This window comes from Phalacrocorax carbo, chromosome 1 (assembly GCF_963921805.1).
Source record: "Phalacrocorax carbo chromosome 1, bPhaCar2.1, whole genome shotgun sequence".
NCBI classification, from domain to species: Eukaryota; Metazoa; Chordata; class Aves; order Suliformes; family Phalacrocoracidae; genus Phalacrocorax; species Phalacrocorax carbo.
In genome coordinates this window covers 218025087-218045901 of record NC_087513.1, presented here as the reverse complement: position 1 = coordinate 218045901, position 20815 = coordinate 218025087, and the positions used below count along the sequence as shown (strand labels likewise).

General features: G+C 65.6%; 2 protein-coding genes across 5 annotated transcripts in view; one reads left to right on the top strand and one right to left on the bottom strand.

Annotated features, from left to right (window-relative positions):
• The first annotated feature begins 918 nt into the window (after positions 1–918).
• LOC135313335 (sodium-dependent proline transporter-like) lies at positions 919–14033 on the top strand. Its single transcript, XM_064450991.1, has 15 exons — positions 919–1094; positions 5613–5820; positions 9087–9218; positions 9467–9615; positions 9830–9879; positions 10091–10229; positions 10309–10443; positions 10559–10662; positions 10830–10954; positions 11096–11208; positions 11562–11696; positions 11894–11993; positions 12397–12515; positions 12782–12955; positions 13208–14033. The coding sequence occupies exons 1-15, from the start codon at positions 1029–1031 to the stop codon at positions 13349–13351; spliced, it is 1893 nt and encodes a 630-aa protein (XP_064307061.1). The 5' UTR covers positions 919–1028; the 3' UTR covers positions 13352–14033.
• A 511-nt stretch (positions 14034–14544) lies between these two features.
• The window catches only part of STIM1 (stromal interaction molecule 1), a 103676-nt gene continuing 97405 nt past the window's right edge, over positions 14545–20815 (bottom strand). For all 4 annotated transcript variants that reach the window (XM_064441640.1, XM_064441642.1, XM_064441641.1 and 1 more), the window contains one exon: positions 14545–17568. In XM_064441640.1, the coding sequence (XP_064297710.1) occupies positions 17019–17568 (550 nt within the window). In that variant the 3' untranslated portion in view covers positions 14545–17018. The remainder of the gene's footprint in view (positions 17569–20815) is intronic.

Genomic DNA, 20815 nt, shown 5'->3' with positions numbered 1-20815 from the left:
CAGCAGAGGCTCAGGGATCTATCCCAGCGTCCCCTGGAAGATGCAGAGGAAAGGAGGCAGAAACGCAAACAAGAGCAGAAGATGACTCAGTGACTAGAATGGGGGAACTGCAGGAGAAATATTCTTTCATGGTTATATCACAGTTTTTAAGTTTTGCTCGTCCGGCAGCTGCTACTGCTGCTGACGCTGAGCCTGTGCAAAGGCAGCAGCAGTCTGTCTCCCAGAAAACCCACACCACTATTTCTGCTCCTTATTTGGCTGCCTTGGTTTTCCCAGCAAACAGGCCAGGAGAGCACAGACACTAACTGTGAAGATAGGGTGACAATAACGGGTGTTTTGGGGGATGTGGCCACCATAGATAACCTGTAAAGGGAGATGGAGCCGTTCCTGAAACTGCTCCTTCCTTCCACGCGGACGTTGTTCAGCTTGGAGGGGACAGCGGACCCCTCCGTGTCCCTTCATACCACTCCCCCCTTTTCCCCATGCCTTCATTCCCACTGGCCTGCAGCACTGGGCACTGTCACCTGCCTTCTCACACGGCTCTGCAGCGGGGTCGGGGTCGGCTGCCTTGGCAGTGCCGCCGCCCCGTGCCTCGGTGCCCCTCCAGCGCAGGGCCGCGGCTGGCGAAGGCACCGGGCGGCTCCTGCAGCGTGGCTCAGCCACGGGTGTCCGGGGAGCCCAGCACGAGGCCACGTCCCAGCAGAGGCTCCGTGCTGAGAGGGGCCACCCTAGTGCACACCCTGCACCGAGCTCTGGACGAGCCACGGGTCCTGTCTCACCCCGCGGAGCACAGCCCCATCCCAGAACGCATCCTGAGCAGGCGGGGATGCCTCTGGTCCCTCCTGGCTACAAAAGCAAGTGGGATGAACCGTTTGTGGGGGGCTGTGCAGGCTGCAGGCTCTGGGGGGGCTCGTGGGCACCCCGTCGCAGCAGATCCTGCACCCCCAGCTGGGGCGGGCCAGGGCGGAGCTGCACCTGGTGCAGGTGAGCGAGCGCGGCCGTCCCTCCCTCCCGCCGCCGAGCAGGAAATGCCGGGCACCGGCCACCTCGACACGCCGGGACCCCCGGACCCCGCCACGCCGCCGGAGCCCACGGTAGGACCGGGGCCCTGAGGGGACGTGTCTGCCCTGCTCTGCGCTGCCCCGGGCTGCAGGAGCCCCTGCTCCCGGTGCTGGTGACCCACGGGGTGCAGGTCACCCTCCACAGCCGTGTTGCAGCTGGCCACGCTAGGAACCCCACCAGTGAGCCGCGGTTGTGGTGGGAGCGGCACCGGGGAAGTCTGGATCCTAGAGGGGTTTCTGCAGATCCCTTAGCCACCCACGTGCCAAGATGACGGCCGGCCTTTGGGTCTCAGCCCGGCTCAGTTCCCCTTGCAACCCCTCCGCCGTGGAGCAGTGCCCCCTCTGCACGCCCACCCGTGCCGCACCCTTGCTCTTTGCCCCATGGCTGCAGTTTGGTGGAGCCACCAGGATTTCTCAGGGTGCATAAGGCAGCCGGAGCCCAGGGTGCGGGGCAGGGCTCCCACCGGTCTGGAGGGCTCTGGGGAGGCTGTGCCCGGCGAGGCCAGCTCTCCTCTCGAGGGCACGTGGGGCTGATGCTTTCCAGAGCATCTCTGTTAAAGGGCTGAAGGGACTCCCCTGCTCGCCCTTGTGTCAGGGCGCTCACCCGATGGCTCGTGCTGCTGCGGCACTTGGTGGCCAAGGGCAAGCGGGGTCTGTTGGGTGCGGGTGCAGGCTGCTGCCTGTGGGTTTGTGCAGGCAAATTTCCTTCTGGGGGACAGAGTGTGGGACAGGCAAGCTGAGGGGGGTCACTGCTCCCGGGTAGCCCCAGGCAGCGTGAGCACATTGTCATGGTTTTAGCTGGGATAGGGTTAATTTTCTTCACTGCAGATGGCACAGTGCTGTGCTTTGGACTTAGTATGAGAATAATATTGATAACGCACCGATGTTTTAGTTGTTGCTGGGTGGTGTTTATACTAGTCAAGGACATTGCTGGCTCCCCGGGCTCTGCCGGGTGCACAAGAAGCCGGGAGGGGAGGGGGCACAGCCAGGAGAGCGGATTCACACTGGCCAAAGGGACATTCCATATCGTGTAACGTCATGCCCAGTATGTTACCTGGGGGGAGCTGGCCGGGGGAGGGAGGCAGCGATCGCGGCTCGGGGACCAACAGCATCAGTTGGTGGGTCGTGAATGTTTGCATCACTTGTTTAGGTTTTTTTCCTCCTCCCGAGGTTTCACCTCTCTCTCGTTATTTTCCTTTTCAATACGCTGCTATTATTATTACTGTTTTATTTTATTTATTAAACTGTTCTTATCTCAATGCACAAGTTTTCTTACTTTGGCCCTTGCAATTCTCTCCCTCATTCCATGGGGTGGGGGCAGTGAGTGAGGGGCTGCGTGGGGCTCAGTTGCTGGCTGGGTCTAAACCGTGACACACACGAGTGGCGGGGGAGATGGGGCTGCTCACAGCCCCCTGTGTGCAGCCCCTGTGGTCCGGCCTGGGGGGGCTGCAGGCTGCCCTTGGGGCTTCAGCCATCTGGTCCTGCTGCTGTGCAAGACATGGGGGCTCAGGATGGGACAGGGCTTGGTCACGGTGACAGCGCTGGATGCTCTGGGCTGAGACTGGCTGGGCTGGAGCCCTCGCATCCCACTGCGCCATCTCCCCGTGGCGAGCGGGTGGCGAGCAGTGGGGCCGGGGTGCTTGCACAGCCCTGCTGCCGGCTCCGCCAAAGGCTGCCGAGCACCGCTCTTCCTCGGCCCCATCCTGCCCCTCCTTCCTGAGACACCCCCCATCACTTTGCCAGCATTTGGGGTGGGTAGGGTGGCAGGGAGCGGGTCCTGCTGAGCCAGTGGGGCCAGACGGGCTGTTCAGGGAACTTCCACAGCTCCAGTACCTATAACGGATGACTGGAAATGTGTAGGGCTGCATTAATTGCCCCACGGCTGGGATGTGGGCACTGTGGGTGCATGAACAAGGCAGCCCTGTGGAAGAAGGGCAAGAGCAGCGCCCTGAGCCGGGAGACTTGCCCAGGAGGCCCTTGGTTGTCCTGTGGCAGGTTTCTTGCATTCCCTGGTAGCATTTTAACTCCCCCTCCACCCTCGCTGACCTCCCCAGGGAAGGTGCTGCACATGTATCGCCTCCTGTGTTCAAAGCAGCAGGGAGGAGAGCGGCGTGGGTGCTTTTTGACAGCGGTTACAACCACCTTTCCATTGCTCTGGGTGATGGGGGATGAGGACACTGGTAGTGGGAAGCCCCAGGAGGTGTGGGGACGGCAGATGCTGCCGGGGCATAGGGCACCTGTACAGCTTGGCGGGCTCAGCAGGGCTTGCTAGGTCTGCACTGGCCCTGCCGTGCCCGGGCTGGCTCCTGTAACCACACCAGGCATCCCTGCACCGTGCTTCCCAGCCAGTTCTGGGAGGACAAACGGCTTTGACGCAGTGCCGGTTCGGCTGATGGCATAGTCAGTCTGCACTTTGGTTCAATCACCCACAGATAATCGAGAGCTGACACCTGGTACCTTGCAGGAAGGCGCATGGTGAGGCTCGCCCTGGTTTCTGGAGTGCACAAGGTCAGGGGGGTGCTGGCTGCTGTCCCCTTGGATCAGGTGCCTGGAGGGAGCTGTGCTGCACCTATGGACTTTGCACAAGAGCAGACATCTCCGTGTCTCGCGGCTGCATGTGGCCAAGAAACTGTTGGCTCTGGAAAGCCCCAAAATGCCCGTGTCTCGGCCACCCTCTGGCACTGGCCCGGGAGAGCCGCCCTCCGCTCTGTCGAGCCTGGCCAGTGCTGCTGCCTGCCGCAAGGCACATCTGCCGGGGGCTGTGCTGCCCACCGCCCCGGGAGAGAGCGGTGGGGCGGGGAATGTGCTGGATTTCAGGGCTTCTGCAGCCTCTGGAGACTGTAGAGATAGAGGAGCACTTTCCACATGCTGGGGTTTGCAGGTTGCTTTCCCGATGACCCATCCCGTTGCTTAGGAAGGGGTGGTGTGAGCAGAGGAAAAGGGTGCTATGCAGGACAAGCACACACTGGATCAGCCCCCTCAAGCCTGAGCAGGGACACTGCATCATGGAGGTGTTTTTTTTAATTTGATTCAAAACTAGATCCTTTTCTAAAATTAAAGCCTCACGCTCCAGTGGGAGCGGAGCCTGGGCAGTCCAGCCTTTGGCTTGTGTTGCGCGTGAGATCAGGCCTGATCTCAGCTTTGCGGTCTGTGATTCATAACGCTGCTTCGTCACTGAGCGACGCTCCTCTGCCTTGAGCGGTGCTTCCCCCGCGGGGTCCCGCAGGTGGGGGAAACTGAGTCACGGCAGCGCTGGGCTTGCCAGAGGCAGGGCTGGGATGGGAGCCACATGCTCTCGAGGCCCCGTGCTCCGTCCCCTGCGGGCTGCGCGCAGTTGGGCGGGGAACAACCGTTCGCATCTGCTGTAACACTGATACTACAAGAATTTCCCCATGCAACAACATTCCCAAGTACCATCACGCCGCTAGAACCTCCCCCAGCTGATCCCCTTCTCTCCTGGCAGTCCCACCTTGCCGGGGATCTGCAGCCCAGGTGGCAAGAGGGGACCTCCAGGGAAGGACCGCGAGGCTGGAGCAGCCTCTGCGGGCTGATCTGGGGGATCCCTCCGTGCTCCCCAGAGTGGCAGGACCTGTGCCCAAGGAGGCTGGTGCTAGTGGAAGGGATCACAGCCCCAAACCCTGCCGTGGCCTTGCAGCTCCCTGCGGTGCTGCCGGCCGTGCTCTGGGAGCAGAGCAGCTGTCCCGCAGCCTCTATGGGCCCCGGGACCCCCCGAGCCGCCGGCCGGCCGCAGGAGTAATCGGGGCAGTAACGCAGCATAAAGAACGAGGCACAATATCCCCGTTTCCCACCGCGTATGCCCCCCTTCAGCAGAGGTGCTGGCAAAGCCCGGGTGCGGGGTCCGGGGCTAGTGAGAGGTGCGCGCCCCCATCGCCCTGCTGGACCTCCACCTCTGCCCACACGAGGCGATGGTCTGCGCGGCACCGGCTCTCTCCTCTGTGCATCCAGCAGCGCTTTGCCTCGGCACAGCGTGAGCCGACGTCTCCAACCCTTGCTCACAGCACCCCTGGCCAGGCACACGGGCGGGACACTGGCAAAGGTGGGAGCCGGGCATGGCCCCACTGGCCTTGGCGGTGCTGAGCAGGGGCAAGCACCCCTGCACCCACCCTTATCTGCCCGGCGCAGGGCTGGATGCTGGGGTGCCAATCCTGGCAGTGCCTGTGGTTAGATAGTGCATAAGGCAGAGCAGAGAGGAAAACCCAGCACGGGTGGATGCCGGCTGCTGACTTCCACGCTATGGGAGGCTCTGCTGGATCAAACACACCCAGGGCTTTTGGGCTGGGGTCTGCCTGGACCTGTGCCTGGCTCCTGGAGCCTGGGGAGGAGCACGGAGCTCTGGGCTAGCCCGAGCCTCCCACATCCCATGGCACGGGCCACCACAGGCTCCCGCTGGGCAGGTTTCAGCGAGAGCCCCGAGGCTCCTTTGGGAACCAGATGCTTTTTCAGGGAGGGCTGGGCGCAGCCAAGCCGGGGATCCTTGCAGGGTTTGCGGGCTGCAGCCAGCGGTTCCTGACACTCTGCTCCCCTTCGCAGGTCAACATCTTCCAGGTGGAGGGTCCAACCGCCGACCCCACCAGCCATGCCTGGCCAGGACCCCAGCCCCAGCCTGAGACCCTGGCCTCCAGCCCACCCCAGGAGACCTGGGCTGGCAAGCATGAGTTCCTGCTGTCCTGCCTAGGCTACTGCGTGGGGCTGGGCAACATCTGGCGCTTTCCCTACCTGTGTTACCGCAACGGAGGAGGTGGGTGCCTGCTGCCGACACACACGTCCCCTCCCCAGGCACTGCTCACTTGTCCTGGATGGGGGCCGGGAGCACGGGGGGCTGGGGCGGGACAGCGTGACCATGCACGGGGGCTGTGCTCTCCAGGGCAGCAAACATGGGTGCTGGCAGGATTCTGGGTCTTGTGTTGCCCACCTGGACACCACCACTTTAATCCCACCATGAGGGCCACGGGAGAAGGACACTTTAAGAGTTCAAAGCATGTCCCCGCGGGTCTGCCAGAGGATTTCTGCTCCTGCTGGGGCTGCCCTGCACAGCCCAGAGATGCCCCTGCCTCTGGGGTGAGCCTGGGGCAGCCTGCAACGCCGTTCAGGGTGGTTTGGCCAAAAAGAGCTGCTGCCAGGCAGAGCCCTTCTGCAGAGCATCTCTGCCCCAGGCAGAGCATCTCCGTCCCTGCCTGGGGAAGGGAGCTCAGCCACAATGACGGTGACCCCCCTGCAGCACTGTCAGCCCCTCTGCAGCAGCAGCAGGGACTGTCTGGTGCCACGCAGCTGCAGGCTGTTGTGCACGGTGTGCGGAGGAGCTCATCCACTGAAAAATTCCGATTCTGTTGGGCAGGAGCACCCGGGAAGGCGGCCAAGCGGGGGCAATAACCTGCCACACTTCTGGGTCAGGACAAAGTGCAGGCAGCTCTGCATGTAGCTGGTGCTTGGTGGCAACGCCCCAGGATGCAGTGCCAGGTCTTTGGGCTGTGGGATAGGAGAAACCTCCCCAAAGGTCACTCCTGAGTCCCTCGCTGCTTCTGCTGTCCTGATGTTGTCTCCTCTTGCACCCAGCTGGAGGGGTCACCTCTCCCCGTCCAGTCCTTGCCGCCTTTGCTGTGCCTCCGACCCACGTTGCTCTGCCCTCTGGCACCTGCCCTCATGCTGAGCATCGCAGAAGCCTGCACCGCTCTGCTGCTGCCTCGGGATCCCCGGTGCTCCCCAGCGCAGTCTGCGGCGCTTTTATTGCACTTGCTTTCTACATTTGCTCCAAACTGCCCAGTCACGTTGGTGGTTTCCCCTTCACCCCACGGATGCTCTGTAAATCACTGTGACTGAAGTCATTTGCTGACGGGCCGACCGACTTGTTCGGGGCACGGCCGGGCGGCAGGTGTGTTCATGCGGCGGCAGCAGCCCATGGCACAGGAGTGGGGGACGGGCACTCCATGGTCCCCCAAACCCCAGCCCCGTGCTCCAGCTGCCCCCAACACCAGAGGTGTCCCTGGCTGAGCTGGTGCGAGCAGGTCTGGCTTCAAAACACCCTGCCCTGCGTGCGCTCACCCTGCCGGGGCTGGCACCCGTCCCTGCGACGCCGCGCAGGTCTGGGGCAGCACCGGCGCCTTGGTGGGACGTGCCAGAGCTGGGCTCTGCCAAGCTTTGCACTTTGCTTAACCGGGGAGGAATTTGGCTCTTGGGGCAAGGCTCACTGCTGGGTCGTGCCCCGTGCTGGGGCTGGGCTGCAGGGTTGGCTGCGAACCCTCCGGAAAAGTCACCCCCTTCCCGAGGGGCTGCACAGCCGGACCCACGGCCGGGTGCTCCCTCGGGGCCGGGGAGGGCAGGAGACAGGCTGTGCTGCGGGAGCCTTGTGGGGCGCATCTCCCCCCGGACCCCCTCATCCCAGCAAGGCCAGGGCAGCCTCGGGCGGGCGCAGCGACCGGTGTGCTCGCCACTGGATGTCACTGCCGCCCGCCCGCCATGCAGGGCCCACGCTGCCCGTGGGCAGCGCGGGACGGGAAGGCTCATCCCTGCCCACCCTCCGAGCAGCATCAGCCCAAGGGGCTTGGGGCCAGCAGGAGAAATTGGGGTGCACAGGGAGATGCCACCCCCCCCAACCCCTGCCCCAAGGGATGGGGATGGGGGGGAAGGCAGTCGTGGGGGTTTTATCCTGAAGCTGGGGAGGTCGGGAGCTTTGTCCCCCATGCGGTACATCTTGCGGAAGACCCCTGCATTGCCAGCACCGTGGGACGTGTTGGACCGGCAGCAAAGCACCCAGAGCCGCCATTTCCCAGTGCCGTGGGCAGAGCAGGGACGCGCTGCACGACCTCGGTCCCGCAGCCCGGTCCCCCGGCCCCACGGACGGTGCCTCCAGCTGCAGGGAGCCGGCGGGGCTGCGGCACCATGGGGCCCTCGCTCCCAGCCTCTGCCAACAGCCAAGCAGGAGCTCCCAATGCCCCGATGGGGCTTTAAACCCGCGGTGGTCCCCTCTCCCACAGGCTGAGCCCTGCAAAGCCTCTGCCAGGGCTGGCTGATGGTTCCCCGCAGCAGATGCGGAGGCAGTGTGCCCCCCCAGCGCTGTGCTAATGAGTGCCGGGCTCACGAGCAGTGAGCCCCGTGTCTGGCCTGTCAGCGTGGCTGCGGGGGAGCGGGGTTTGACTACGGCATCGTAGCTGGAGAGCTGCTCCGCTGCGGGGACCTGCGATCGCTGCGCCACAGCTTTGCCACCGGGACAGGCTGGGCTTGGGCTGCAACTGGCTGCCAGCTGGGAAATGCCAATTCCTCCCCTGGAAAATGTCCTTTTCAAGCACTAATTTGGCCTGGCTGGGGCTGCACGGAGCAGGATTTCCTCCACAGAGAAGGCCATTGGTGAGACAAGCTGTGTAAAGATGGAGATGTCAGTGTATCGCCAGAGGAAACACCAGGATCTGCTGTGGGCACATCCCACAGCCCTGAGCATCCCATGGCCCTGAGCATCCCACGGCCCTGAGCATCCCATGGCCCTGAGCATCCCACGGCCCTGAGCATCCCATGGCCCTGAGCATCCCGTGGCCCTGAGCATCCCACGGCCCTGAGCATCCCATGGCCCTGAGCATCCCACGGCCCTGAGCATCCCGCGGCCCTGAGCATCCCGTGGCCCTGAGCATCCCATGGCCCTGAGCATCCCGTGGCCCTGAGCATCCCACAGCCCTGACAGTCCCACAGCCCTGAGCGTCCCGCAGCCCTGAGCCTCCCATGGCCCTGAGCACCACTGCAGCACCCATGGCTGCACCCCAGCACTGTTCCCACCACCCATGCCAAGCCAGGGCCAGTGGGATCCCACCAGCTCCCTGCTCAGGCCCCCGCTGCAGAATTTGTCTGCTGGGGACAGTCCCCAGGATGGCGCCAGCAGCCCCCTGGAGCTTTCCCTGCTCCTCTGCATCCTGCCTGGACACATGTCCCCGGCACAAAGCCAAACCATGCATGTCTGTCCTTTGGGGAGCCCAGACTGGTGCTGGCCATCCCCCCAACCTGCTGCCCCTCTCCTCCCAGGTGTCTTCCTCATCCCCTACTTCATCATGCTACTCGTCGTGGGGCTGCCCCTCTTCCTCATGGAGCTGAGCCTGGGCCAGTATGGGGCCACGGGACCCATCACTGTCTGGAAGTGCTGCCCGATCCTGAAAGGTGGGGCTGGGGGCTGGGGGCACCTCTCCTTCCTACCCCTGCAGCTGCTGGGGCTGGCGGGGCTGTGGGAAGGGGTGCAGGGTGGGCACTGGGGCTGGGACACCCCTTGGTGAGGCCCCAGCCTGCACCCTGAGCCCCGGGCAGGTCTGCCACCTCTCCGTCCCCTGGGACCATTTCAGGGCCAGGGGTCTGTGGGATGCAGTCGGGCCCCTGCCCGCCCCCCCTCAGCAGCCCCTCTCCTCTCGCAGGTGTTGGCGTAGCCATGCTGATCGTGTCCTCCCTGGTGTCCCTCTACTACAACGTCGTCATCGCCTGGGCTTTCTACTACCTGGGCTCCTCCTTCCAGAGCCCCCTGCCCTGGTCCTGCGATGCCCCCTGGAACGCGCACCTCTGCCAGGTCGGGGTCGCCGGGCTGGCAGCGTGGCAGGGTCCCAGGGTGGGATGCTGCGGGGCCAGATGCTGCGGGAGGACCGGGGAGGTTGTTTCTGTTGGGAGAAGCTTTGCCTGCAGCAGAAGAGGGTGGGGGTCCACGGCTGGGGCTGGGGCCAGGAAGGACATCAGGGATGGTGGCAGTGGCCGTGACAAGGACCTGCCGGGGCTGTGTCTTGCAGAACACGTCGGGGAGCGCCGGCTGGGCCAGTGCCAGTGAGGTTTTCTGGAAGTAAGTCCTCGTGAGGCAGCGTTGATGTGCGCCTCCCTTGGGCCTTGTCCAGGGGTCCAGCTCCAGCTCCCCTGGTCCAGGGGCGCCGGGGCTGAACCCCCACAGGCAGCAGAGGCTTTGTGAATGGCAGAGGGGTGGGCGAGGACATTGCGGCGGTGACAGGGGTGCCCCGCACCCCCCCGTCCCACTGCCCTGCATCCCCACACTGCAGCGAGCAGGTTCTGGGGGTGAAGCACAGCTCCGGCCTCGGGGACCCCGGCCCCGTGCAGTGGCCCCTCGCCCTGTGCCTGCTGGCAGCCTGGATCCTCGTCTTCCTCTGCATGCTGAAGGGCATCCGCAGCTCGGGCAAGGTGAGGGGCAGCGCCGTGGGGGCAGCAGGGGGGCTGCCATGCTGGCGGGGGGGGCTGATCCGAGCCATGTCCCGCGCAGGTGGTGTACTTCACAGCCACCTTCCCCTACCTGGTCATCCTCATCCTCATCACCCGGGGGGCCACGCTCGACGGCTCCCTCAACGGCGTCCGCTTCTACCTCTCCTCGGACTGGAGCAGGCTGCGGAGTGCCCAGGTAACCCCACGACAGGGCTGGGGGGGTCCCCGATGGCCATGATCCCCCCGAGCCGGGGGCGTCGGGGCAGGCTGGGCTGGGGAGTCCTGCAGCCCCCCGCACCATCATCCCCCAGGTGTGGAGCGACGCGGCCTCGCAGATCTTCTACTCCCTGGGCATCGGGTTCGGGGGGCTGCTCTCCATGGCCTCCTACAACAAGTTTGACAACAACGTCATCCGGTGAGCAGGGCTGGGGCGCGGGGGGCTCGGGGGGGTGCAGCCACGGCTGGGGAGGAGCAGGGCGGTGATGGGGAGGTCCAAGCCCCATGGGACCTTGCAGCCCATCGGGATGACCCCGTCTCCACCCTTACCCCACGGGCGTGGGGCTGTGACGCCCTCCCCGGCAGGGACACCCTGGTCATCACCATCGGGAACTGCTGCACCAGCTTCTTCACCGGCTTCGCCATCTTCTCGGTGCTGGGACACATGGCCTGGAGGAAACAAATCCCCGTGGGCAGGGTTGCTGACTCGGGTATGGGCTTGGTGCGGTGCCAGGGGACATCCCGGTGCCCTGCGCAGGGCTGCAGCCGAGCTCGCATGAGCTTGGCTTGCTGGGCTTGGCCCATCTCACCGCGGCACGTCCGACCATGCTTCGCCTCGTCTCACCCCGCAGGCCCCGGGCTGGCGTTCGTGGCGTACCCCGAAGCCCTCTCCCTGCTGCCCGGCTCCCCGTTCTGGTCCATCCTCTTCTTCCTGATGCTCTTCACCCTGGGAGTGGACACTTTGGTGATTGTCACCTCCGGCAGCCCCATGTCCTGCCCTGTGCCTGGCCCTGGGGTGCCAGGTACACCCCGTCTTGGGCATGCAGACGGCATGACTTGCATGGGCCAGGAGCAGGAGCACAGTGCTGGGGTGGGGGGACGCAGGGGCCCAGGCATGCGGGGCTGCGCCCTGGGTGGTGGGGCAGGGATGCAGCCACATCCCACTGGCACGTGGGGTTCTCTGCGTGCCCAGGTGTCACAGGGACGGGGATGCACACCGGGACAGTGCCCTGCAAGTCCCCCTGTGAGGACCATCCCCTGCAACCAGCCCAGGGGAGGCAGGGGACGTCCTCCCCACTGATCTCTCCCGACCCTCAGTTTGGGAACATCGAGGGCATCATCACAGCCATCCTGGACGAGTTCCCAGCCCTGCGTGACTGGAGGAGGAAGATGATACTGCTGGGTGCGCTCTGCACCTCCTTCTACCTGCTGGGGCTCCCGCTGGTCACCCAGGTATGGGATCCGCTGTATCCCCATCCGGCAGCGCCCAGCACCCTCCTCTCCCCTCCAGTCTCTGCTCAAGCCCTGGGGCAGGAGGACGGAGGGCTGTGTGTGGCCCTTGGTGTCAATGGTGTTCATGGCACGGGGTGCCCTGCGCCCACCCCACTGCCCTGAGCCGTGCTGACCCTGCCCCCCACCCCACCTCACAGGGAGGCATCTTCTGGTTCACCCTCCTTGACACGTACAGCACCGGCTTTGGGCTGATCGTCGTCGCCCTCTTCATGTGCCTGGGCATCGCCTTCTGCTACGGTGAGGGGTGCAGCGCTGCCAGCCCTCAGGCACTGCCGCAGGGCGCTTACGGCACGGGACAGCCCCTGGCTGCCACGCTGCCAGGGCTTGGCATTCCTGGGGCTCACAGCAAACCGTGGCCAGGCTCTGTCGCTGTACCTGCAGCTGTGGACGGCTCGGAGCTGGGGTGGGCAGGGAGTTACCCCCATGCCGCTGCTCAGCCCTGCAAGGCGACGGCGCAAAGCAGAAGTGCAATTTTCCCTGTGTGTGTTTGGGGGATGCAATTTCCTCCCCACCCACCGAAGCGTGGTGGATGTTCAGCACTGCCATGGCCGGCATGGTTCAGCCCCAGCACAGGGTGGCCTGGGTGCCACGGAGGGGCCGCAGCCGGCACGGCCGTGACCCTCTCCCGGGGTTCCTGCAGGCGTGAACCAGTTCTGCCAGGACATCGTGGACATGGTCTGCTGGTGCCCGCCCTGGTGCAGCCACATGCTGGGCTACTTCAAGGTGTGCTGGGCCTTCTTTACCCCCTGCCTGCTGCTGGTGAGCACCGAGCGCCCGCCTGGGGCTGGAGGTCGAGGGGATAAGAGCTCCTCTCCCTCCACCTCTCCCTCCCTTCTGAGGGGCAGCTCTTGCCATGGGTTTGGAGCAGGGCTGCCCTGGTCCCGGCACCCTCCTGGGCCCCTCTGTGGCTGCTGGAGGGAGTTTGGCGTGGCCCTGGGGGTCCCTGCGGTGCCCAGCCCGGCCAAGACCCCTGGGGCCAGGCAGTGCCGCGGCGTCACGTCGCTCCTGCCTGCTCTGCCCTTCAGTTCACGCTCATCTACACCGTCCTGGACATGTACAGCGTGCCCCTGCGCTACAGCACCTACGAGTACCCCGCCTGGGGCACGAGCCTGGGCGTCTGCATGGGCGCCCTCACCTGCCTGCAGATCCCGCTCTGGGCCGCCGTGGCCCTGTGCCGCGAGTCGGGGACGCTGAGCGACGTGAGTGCGAGGGGTGGGGATGGGGAGGGGGGCAGGGCACGGGCTGCCCCGGCGCTGGGGACGGGGCGGGAGAGGCTGGCGACGGCACGGAGGCGATGCTGTCCCTTCCCCAAGAGGGAAAAAGGGCTGGGGTGAGAGGTGGGGTTTGAGCCCTTCTGCGGCCGTGCCTGCTGCTGCCCCTTCCCGCAGCGCCGCTGCCCTCTGCCCCGCGGGGGCTCGGGGCAGCCCCTGCTCACCCTCGCCCACCCCCAGCGCTTCCAGAAAGCCACCCAGCCCCTGCGCTCCTGGAGGACAGCCACTGCCCGGGACGTGGCCGGAGATGTCATCGACGTGCCCTTCACCATCACCCTGACCGGCAACGACTTCAATGCGCCGCCCCACGGCAGTGAAGACTGATGCCGGGTCCAGGGCACCCCACGTCCTCACTCAGAGCCCCCCGGGAAGACGGGACCCGCTGGCGATGGGGACACCCGCCTGGGGCTGGCTGCTGGCGCACGTGGCTGCCCTTGTGCCGTCACCATCACCCATCCCGGTGGATGGAAACCACCCATCCCAGCATGTATTTTAATTCTTCTTCCTGGAACCGCTCTGCCCGCTCCAAAGGTGTTTCTAGAGGACTCTCCGTGAGCAGGACCGGCTGCCGGGGCCGCACTCCAGCCCTGGGCAGTTCTCACGTCTCGTCGGAGCAGTTTGGGGGTGGCTGCGTGCGCCCCTGTCCCCGACCCAGCTCTCTCCTGGCAGGGCAGGCTGCCAGCGGCATCCCTGCCAGGGCCAGCTGCCTTGGGCAGGGGCCAGGCCGGCCGAGCCCACCGTGGCGGCGGGAATGGCACGCTGACCCCCGGGGTGGGCTCCGGTGCTCGTGGGCAGCAGCTCCGGCACGGCTGGTATCGCTGTGCCGGTGGGCTGGGCTGGCCCGGCAGCCAACTCAGAGCCCCCAGCCCGGGGCAGGTCCCCCCTCGCCTGTCCTGGGAGCAGCCCCAGGCTGGGTTTGCAGCCTCAGGCGGCGGCAGGTGCACGATGCATTTGCTGCTGCTGCACTAAAGCTCCGTCTCCCAGCGCGACGTTGCTGTGCGCCGCCGGCCGGGCTCGGCTGAGCCGGGGACGTGCCCGCGCGTGCCGGGTGCCCCGCTCGCCTCCGCGCCGCAGGGTGCCACCACGACCCCGGGCTGTGCCGCGGCCGTGCCGCTGGCTTCGGCTGCCGGAGCAGAGCGGCGGGAGCAGCGAGAGGCTTTGGCAGGGGCCGAGGCTGCCCTGGGCCGGGCCAGCAGCAGGCTCCTCGCCGCGGAGGCCGAGGGGGCCGCAGGGAAGCGAGGTGAGCAGAAGCGCAGGAGCCAGACCCCGCGGGAGAGGACTCTGCTCACGGCCTAGGGATCACGGCCCCGGCACAGGTGGGGGAGAGCCGGGGCGTCCGTCTGTCCCTGCTGTCCATTGGACAGGCTGCGGTAGCCAGGCTGGGGGCACAGGCTCCAAGGAGTCCCTCCTTCCACCGGCAGGCACCCACTGCCTTGACACCCCCCCCCCCCCCCCAAGATGGGACCCCCACGCTGCAGCCTGGGAAGGGCTGGAAGGAGAGGGCAACAGACACCGGCTCGTAAAATAGACTACATGCTTTATTGGATTTAAAAGTTTTATGAAATGACAAAAAAAAAAAATAAATCAAGAGTTGGCAGATGCGTCAACAGTTGCCCTTTGGTGGATCCCCAACCCCTTCCCCAGAAGCATCGACAGGTCTCCGCCACCACAAGCAGCACCGCTGGGCCCCCGGCTCCCGCCTGGGCAGCCCCCGCTCGCAGGGCACCCGCGGGCTCCCGCCGCCCCCGCGGGCTCCCACCGCCGCCGGCCCCGCTCCCGGGGGTGGCCGAGCCGCTCCGAGCGGGGTGCCCGCGGCGGTGGGGTGCCCGCGGCGTCCCCCCCCTCCCCGCGCCTCAGAGCAGCCGCGGGGAAATGCAGGCACTTAGTCATTTAGAGGAATTTTTTCACTTATCTCAAAGCAACAGTGTAATTGTCTAACTACCACCTACGAAACAAAAAACACCTTTATAGCCCTTCCTGTATTGTCAACATACACATATATATTACTCTGGCATAAAGCAAGGCTCCGGGGGCTCTCAGCATCCCGCCCTGCCTCCTCGTCTTCCCCTGCCAGACGTGCATCCTCCTCTGCCCTCAGCAGGTGAAGCAGCCGGGGTGGCCTCGGGCAGCAGCCCAGCGCCGGGGACGTGCTGGATGGTGGCACGGGGGGCTTGGTTCGGAGGGGGCGGCAGGGCAGGGACCCCAGACTTGGCAGAGGGCTCTTGGGGGGGGGGTCGTGTCAGGCCAGGCAGCAGCCCCGAGGGACCCGGGAGGGCGGCTGGGGGCCCGGGTGCTGCGGGCAGGGGCTGCGGAGCTGCGCCGGGGGGAGCAGGGCTCGGCCCTGGGATGGAGCCAGGCTCACCCCTGGGGAAGGGCACCCCGGGATGGGGCAGGGCTCGTCCCAGAGTCGCTGCCCGGGCTGCGATGGGAGAAGCACGCAGAGGCGAGGGCTCTGAGCAGCAGGACGCAAACTGCAGCCTGCCGAGGCCGGACGGGAGAGCCGCCGCGCCCCAGCAGCAGCTTGGGCCGGGCTGAGACCTGCCGCAGGTTGTGCCGGCACCGAGGAGCGGCGGGGCCCGGGCCGTGGCACAGCCAGGCAGACCCCAGCCTCCGGCTGGAGCAAGCGTGGCCCAAGGGCAAGGAGGGTGCTGCCCGCATGGCTGTTAAGGGCAGCGGGTGCCCGGGTGAGGCTCTGCCAACCCCACCTGCAGCCCCTCGGAGGGGGCGCAGAGCCCCCGGCACCCAGCCCGAGGGCACGCCTGCTTCAGGGGGACGGAGCCAGGACAGGGGAGGATGTTCTCAGGCTCCCACCACCCACGCACAGGCTGCCTGTCCCCGGCCACGGAGAGCCGCACCGTGCCCGGCTCCCTCCGGCCCTGCCGAGCCAGGACATGGGGACAAGGGACAGGCCCCGCACCCTGGAGCCCCCTCCTCTTTGCGTGGACGCGGCGGCCGGACCCAACTCTGCACCAACACCCCTCGGGGACCGCCCTTCCCTCGGTGCTCCTCCATCAGTGGGGTCCCCCCTGCTCGCCCCACCGAGCCGCTGGGGCACGTTTGGGTTGGGAGGAGCTGGCACCCCACCGCGCCAGCATCCAGCCCCCGGCCCTGCTCCGGCGGCGCCGTGCCGAGCAGCTGGGTGGGCAGCCCCGTCCCACCGCCGACACCCAGCGGGCTGCAGCCGCCTCCGGCGCGTGGGGGAAGCGGGTCACGGGCGCGCTGCGGGCAGAGCTCCTGGATGCACAAGTACCGGCAAGGGCCGAGCCCTCCCTTGCGAGGGCGTTTTACTCGCTCTTGCTTATCAAGAGCGCACAGACAGGGATTCCCCCTCCCAACCGTCGTAGCGATGGGGGCCGGGGTGTGGAAAAGTGACTCATAGAAATGAGGAGAAAACCGCTGCGACGTCCGCCAGGCAGCTCGCCCGAGCGCGCACACCTGAGTCGCCCCGAGAGGCGAGAGAGCCGGCCCTGCTCCGCACGCTCCCCCGCGGGCTCCCACCACCCCGACCTCCCAGACAGCCTGTGCAAAAGTTGGAAGAGGCAGAAGAACCGGGGAAAACAAAAAAAATTAATAATAACAATAAAAAATAAAATAAAAAAAATAAAACCACATTGAAACCAAACCCAAATGCCGTGTGGCTGAGCAGAGGCAGGAGTAACTGGAAGCCATGCGCAGCAAAGCCAGGGACTGCAGCAGTCGGGAGGGGAGAAAGGGCGGCTGTTCTCTTCAGGGGGAGCAGTCGTCGTCTTTTTTTTTTCTTTTTCTGAGAGATCAGGAAATAAATAAGTTTAAATAGCTCCTCCCGCTGCCGGTGTTAGGTGAGGTGACTCGGAAACGGAGGGTGCGGAGGGGAGGGCAGGGGGTGCTGGCCAGCACCCGAGCCCGCGGGGTCCGGGACGGGCGGGTGCGCTGCGTTCCCGATGCACGGCCGCCCCCCCGGTCCCCGTGGGTCGCGCTCCTGGCTGGGTTTCCTCTTCTCCCCCTCCTCTCTCTACTTCTTGGGCTTCTTGAAGATCTTTAGGGGGAACTTTTTCTTGCTCTGGCCGAGGTCAACCTCATCGCCTGTCAAGCTGCTGTCCTCGTCCCCCGGGCTCTTCTTGGCAGCCAGCTGCGGGATGCGGGTGCTCTTGGAGCTGCTGGGCCGGCAGTCAGAGATGGGGGAGGGGGTGTCGGGGTCGGTGGAGCTGGGGCTGTGGGACCGGGAGGAATCCGAGTGGCTGTGCTTGCCGGCTGTCGGGTGGCTGATCTCCCCCAGGCTGGAGGACTTCTCCATGCCGTGGTTCACCATCATCATCTTCTTCATCACCATGGGGCTCTCGGACAGCCGCTCTGGCAAAGCCCCCAGGGCGGAGGCTTCGGCGTGCCTGCTGCCGCCGTTGGGGGTGGGCGCCCCGCCGGCAGGGTGGCCGGGGGCAGCCTCCTCGATGGACTTGGTCAGCAGGTTGGGCCGGGCAGCCAGCAGCTTGGGCGCAGAGCTGGGGATACGCTGGTGGTCGCTCAGGTGCGGGATGGAAGAGTCGGAGTCGCAGCGAGTTAAGTCTCTGGGGTGGAGAGGGCGGAGGGGAGAGAAAGGCCGTTAGCGCCGCTGGGTCGGCGGCCCGGGGACGCGCGCCCGAGCCCGCGCGCACACACGGATGCAGCAGCTGAGCGGGGCCGGCGGGGTGGGCAGGGCAGGGGAACCCCCTCGAGGCAGCCCCGTCCCGCAGCGGCGGCTTGCGGCGAGCCCCCCGGGGAGCGGGAGCAGGGCAGGCGCCCGCCCTGCTCCCGCCGCCTCGCCCGCGGGTTCTGCTCCTCCGTACGAGTGCCAGCGGGACGACTGCGGTGGGCAGCCCTGGGGACGGGGGCGCGGGCTCGCCCAGCCTGGTGCCAGGTCCCCAGCACGCGGGGCAAGGCGAGCCCCCTCGCTGCCTGCCCCCTGCAAGCGCAGCCCCCCTCCCCAGCACGGGCTGCAGGAGAGCTCACTGCCAGCACCGACCCACAGCACGAGCCGCTCGGTTCAGCGCCGCGGGGAGCTGGAAGGAAGCACTGTACATGGAGGCAGAACCAGAGGGATCGAGGCCCCGATCCAGGAGGCAGCGGCAAGCGCTCAGCCCTGAGCTCGTGGGTCCAAAGGCACCGCCCGCGGCTCCAGTGGCCATCAGGGGCCCTCGACCAGGCGCAGCAGGGCTGGCCGGCCACCGCCGGGCTCTGCTCAGAGCCAGCGGCTCCCTCCCACTCCCAGATAAACAACCCTGCCCGCCCCTTCCTTCCCATGGGTCCCAGTGAGAGCCGGGCCAGGGAGCTCACAGCATTGCTCAGCGTGCCCTGGCGCCCGCAGAACCGCGGCAGCTGTGGGAGCCGATGCCCTTCCAGCCGCAGGACCGGGGACACCTTCATCAGAGGGCCCCTCTGCACTTGCTCAGCTCGCATCCGCGTGTGCGCACGCCCGCCTTGCCCCTCCGCGCCCCGGACCCACCGCCGCCCCCTTTTCCTGGGTCAGCTGGTGCAAACCTCTAATCCCGGAGGGAGGAATTAGAGGTTCGGCTTTCCCGCGCGAAGCCATGCCCGAGCGCGCTCCCGCAACGTGGGTGTCCGTGGCCGCAGCCTGCGGCCCCTCTGCTGCACAGCGGTTTGTGCCCCCGGCCTGGTGCCTACTTGTGACTGCAAAAGGCGTTAGAGCGTTGTTGCGCCAGCCTGAGCAGCTCCCAGATCCTTTCTGAAGCGGAGAGTGGGAGGTAGGAGGAAGGGAGAAATGGAAAGGCTTAGTCCTTCCAGCCGGGATCACCCGTACGGGTGCAACGCTGCCGCATCCCAGCCTGACATCCCCGCGGCCCCTGCCGAATCCTGTCGGCGTGCCCGTGCAGCCAAAGAGCTGCACTGCTCTGGCTACCACCTGCTTTAACGCTGGCCTCGAGACTCGGGCGCCGCACGGCCGTCCCTCCCGCCCGACAGGGCAGGCACGGACGGGGAGGGACGGGGGCTGCGAGGGGACCCGGCGCTTGCCTCTCACTCAGGGTCTGCAGCAGCTGCAGGCAAGAAGTACAGAGCGGGAAAGGCGGATGGAGGGAAACGGGGCCAAGAGGAGGAAAAGCGAAAGGGTGTGAGAAGAGACAGGAGGTGCTCACCAGCTCCTGGGGCCCTGCCGCCCCCCTGCTCCCGCCGCAGACCCCCCACGCAGCCGAGCCGCAGGACGTGGGTCGCTGTGCCCTGCTCTGCCCTGCGCGCTCAGCACAGCACGTGAGGAGCCCCAAGCTCCTCTTCTACGATACCAGCATCAGTAACACCGGAGCCTGGAGGCAGCGCAAGAGGGAGGCGAGAGAAGACGCCCTCCCTACAGAGCTGGCACGCAAGGAGACGTCCAGCTATCGGGTAGGTGCTGAGGAAGACTGGCTGCAGCAGCAGACCACCAAGTCACCCAATACGCCTGTACCTGAGACCATTCTATGATTCTAAGGTGCTCGTAAAAGGCAGGAAAGATTCTCCTCAGGTCGCTGCCCTCCGTAATGGAAACGGGCGTTTTTTAACAAAACCCACTGAATACACTTGGGCCCTCGTTTAACAGCTCCATAGGAATATACAGAGGAAAGGGGTATTAAAAACCTCGCTGACAGTTAGGATACGGCCCAAGACCCGCTGTCAGAGCCCGTCTCATCTCTTATTTTAACAAGAAGAAAATAGCCCCAGGCATTGCTGGAATAGTCCTTGCCTTCCGCGCGCCCACAGCCGAGCCCATCTGACGTCCGAGCGCCGGAGCGCCGCATCCTCAAGGTTAGCAGCAGGCAGGGGAGAACAGGAACTGAACAATTCGGATGGTGTGAAACCCCCAGCTATTCTGAGTGAGCATCCTGGAGGCCGTCCAAGTGAGACAACTGTGATGAAGCGCACCGTACGGGGCCACGGGAGCTCCCGATGCCCCAGCAGATACCGCGGCTCCGCGGAAGGTCACCGCCACGGCTCGAGGCCCGTGGCTTTCGCTGGGATAACTGGGGCTGGGCCGTGGGCAGGCAGCTTCGGGAACAGCAGCATCAAGAAAACTTGATGGGGCTGAGCATGGGGGTATTTCAGAGCCATCTTCGAAAAGGTGGACACCGGTGGCACACCTGGGGGGGCTCGAGACCTCCGGCTGCTGCTAGTAAATGCAGAAGGCAGACATAACCGCCATCACAACTCCTCGACTCCTTTCTTTTAAGAAAGTTAGCAGTCTCACGCTCTTCCCGAACATTTCTTGTCCACATCGGTGCTTAATACGCCTGCAAAGGGGGAATTTCTGCCGGGGAATTTCCGCCAGGCCGCTCGTTGCATCGCCTCTCTCCAGAAAGGGGGGCAGAAGCCATCGCGTGCACGTGCTGAGCTGCTGTCGAGAGACGCTGCGAGGGTGAGCCGGCACTCAACACGTGCTTTCAGAGGTTTATTTTCTCCAGAAATACCTGGAAAGTCCCCCCTTTCCAGGAAAACAAGGCAGACTTCGGCCATGTGGTTTGGCACCAGCCCTACAGACGGACGCGGGCGAGGGGAGGCAGCGGCCGGTGCGTCCTCCCAGCCGGCGCTCGGTCCCGGCACACCGAGGAGAGGCAGCGAGGCTGCTGCGGAAGCCGCATCTCCTGAGCGGCCCAAGACCCGCTGTCAGAGCCCGTCTCATCTCTTATTTTAACAAGAAGAAAATAGCCCCAGGCATTGCTGGAATAGTCCTTGCCTTCCGCGCGCCCACAGCCGAGCCCATCTGATGTCCGAGCGCCGCATCCTCGAGGCTAGCAGCAGGCAGGGGAGAACAGGAACAGCCCGCGGGCTGCCCGGGACGGGCAGAGCCGA

Excerpts from the sequence above, each read along its gene's own strand:
- LOC135313335 (XM_064450991.1), top strand. The coding sequence starts at position 1,029 with ATGCCGGGCACCGGCCACCTCGACACGCCGGGACCCCCGGACCCCGCC. Across the intron at positions 5,821-9,086 it reads GTGTTACCGCAACGGAGGAG|GTGTCTTCCTCATCCCCTAC; the intron begins GTGGGTGCCTGC and ends CTCTCCTCCCAG. Across the intron at positions 10,955-11,095 it reads GGGCAGGGTTGCTGACTCGG|GCCCCGGGCTGGCGTTCGTG; the intron begins GTATGGGCTTGG and ends CTCACCCCGCAG.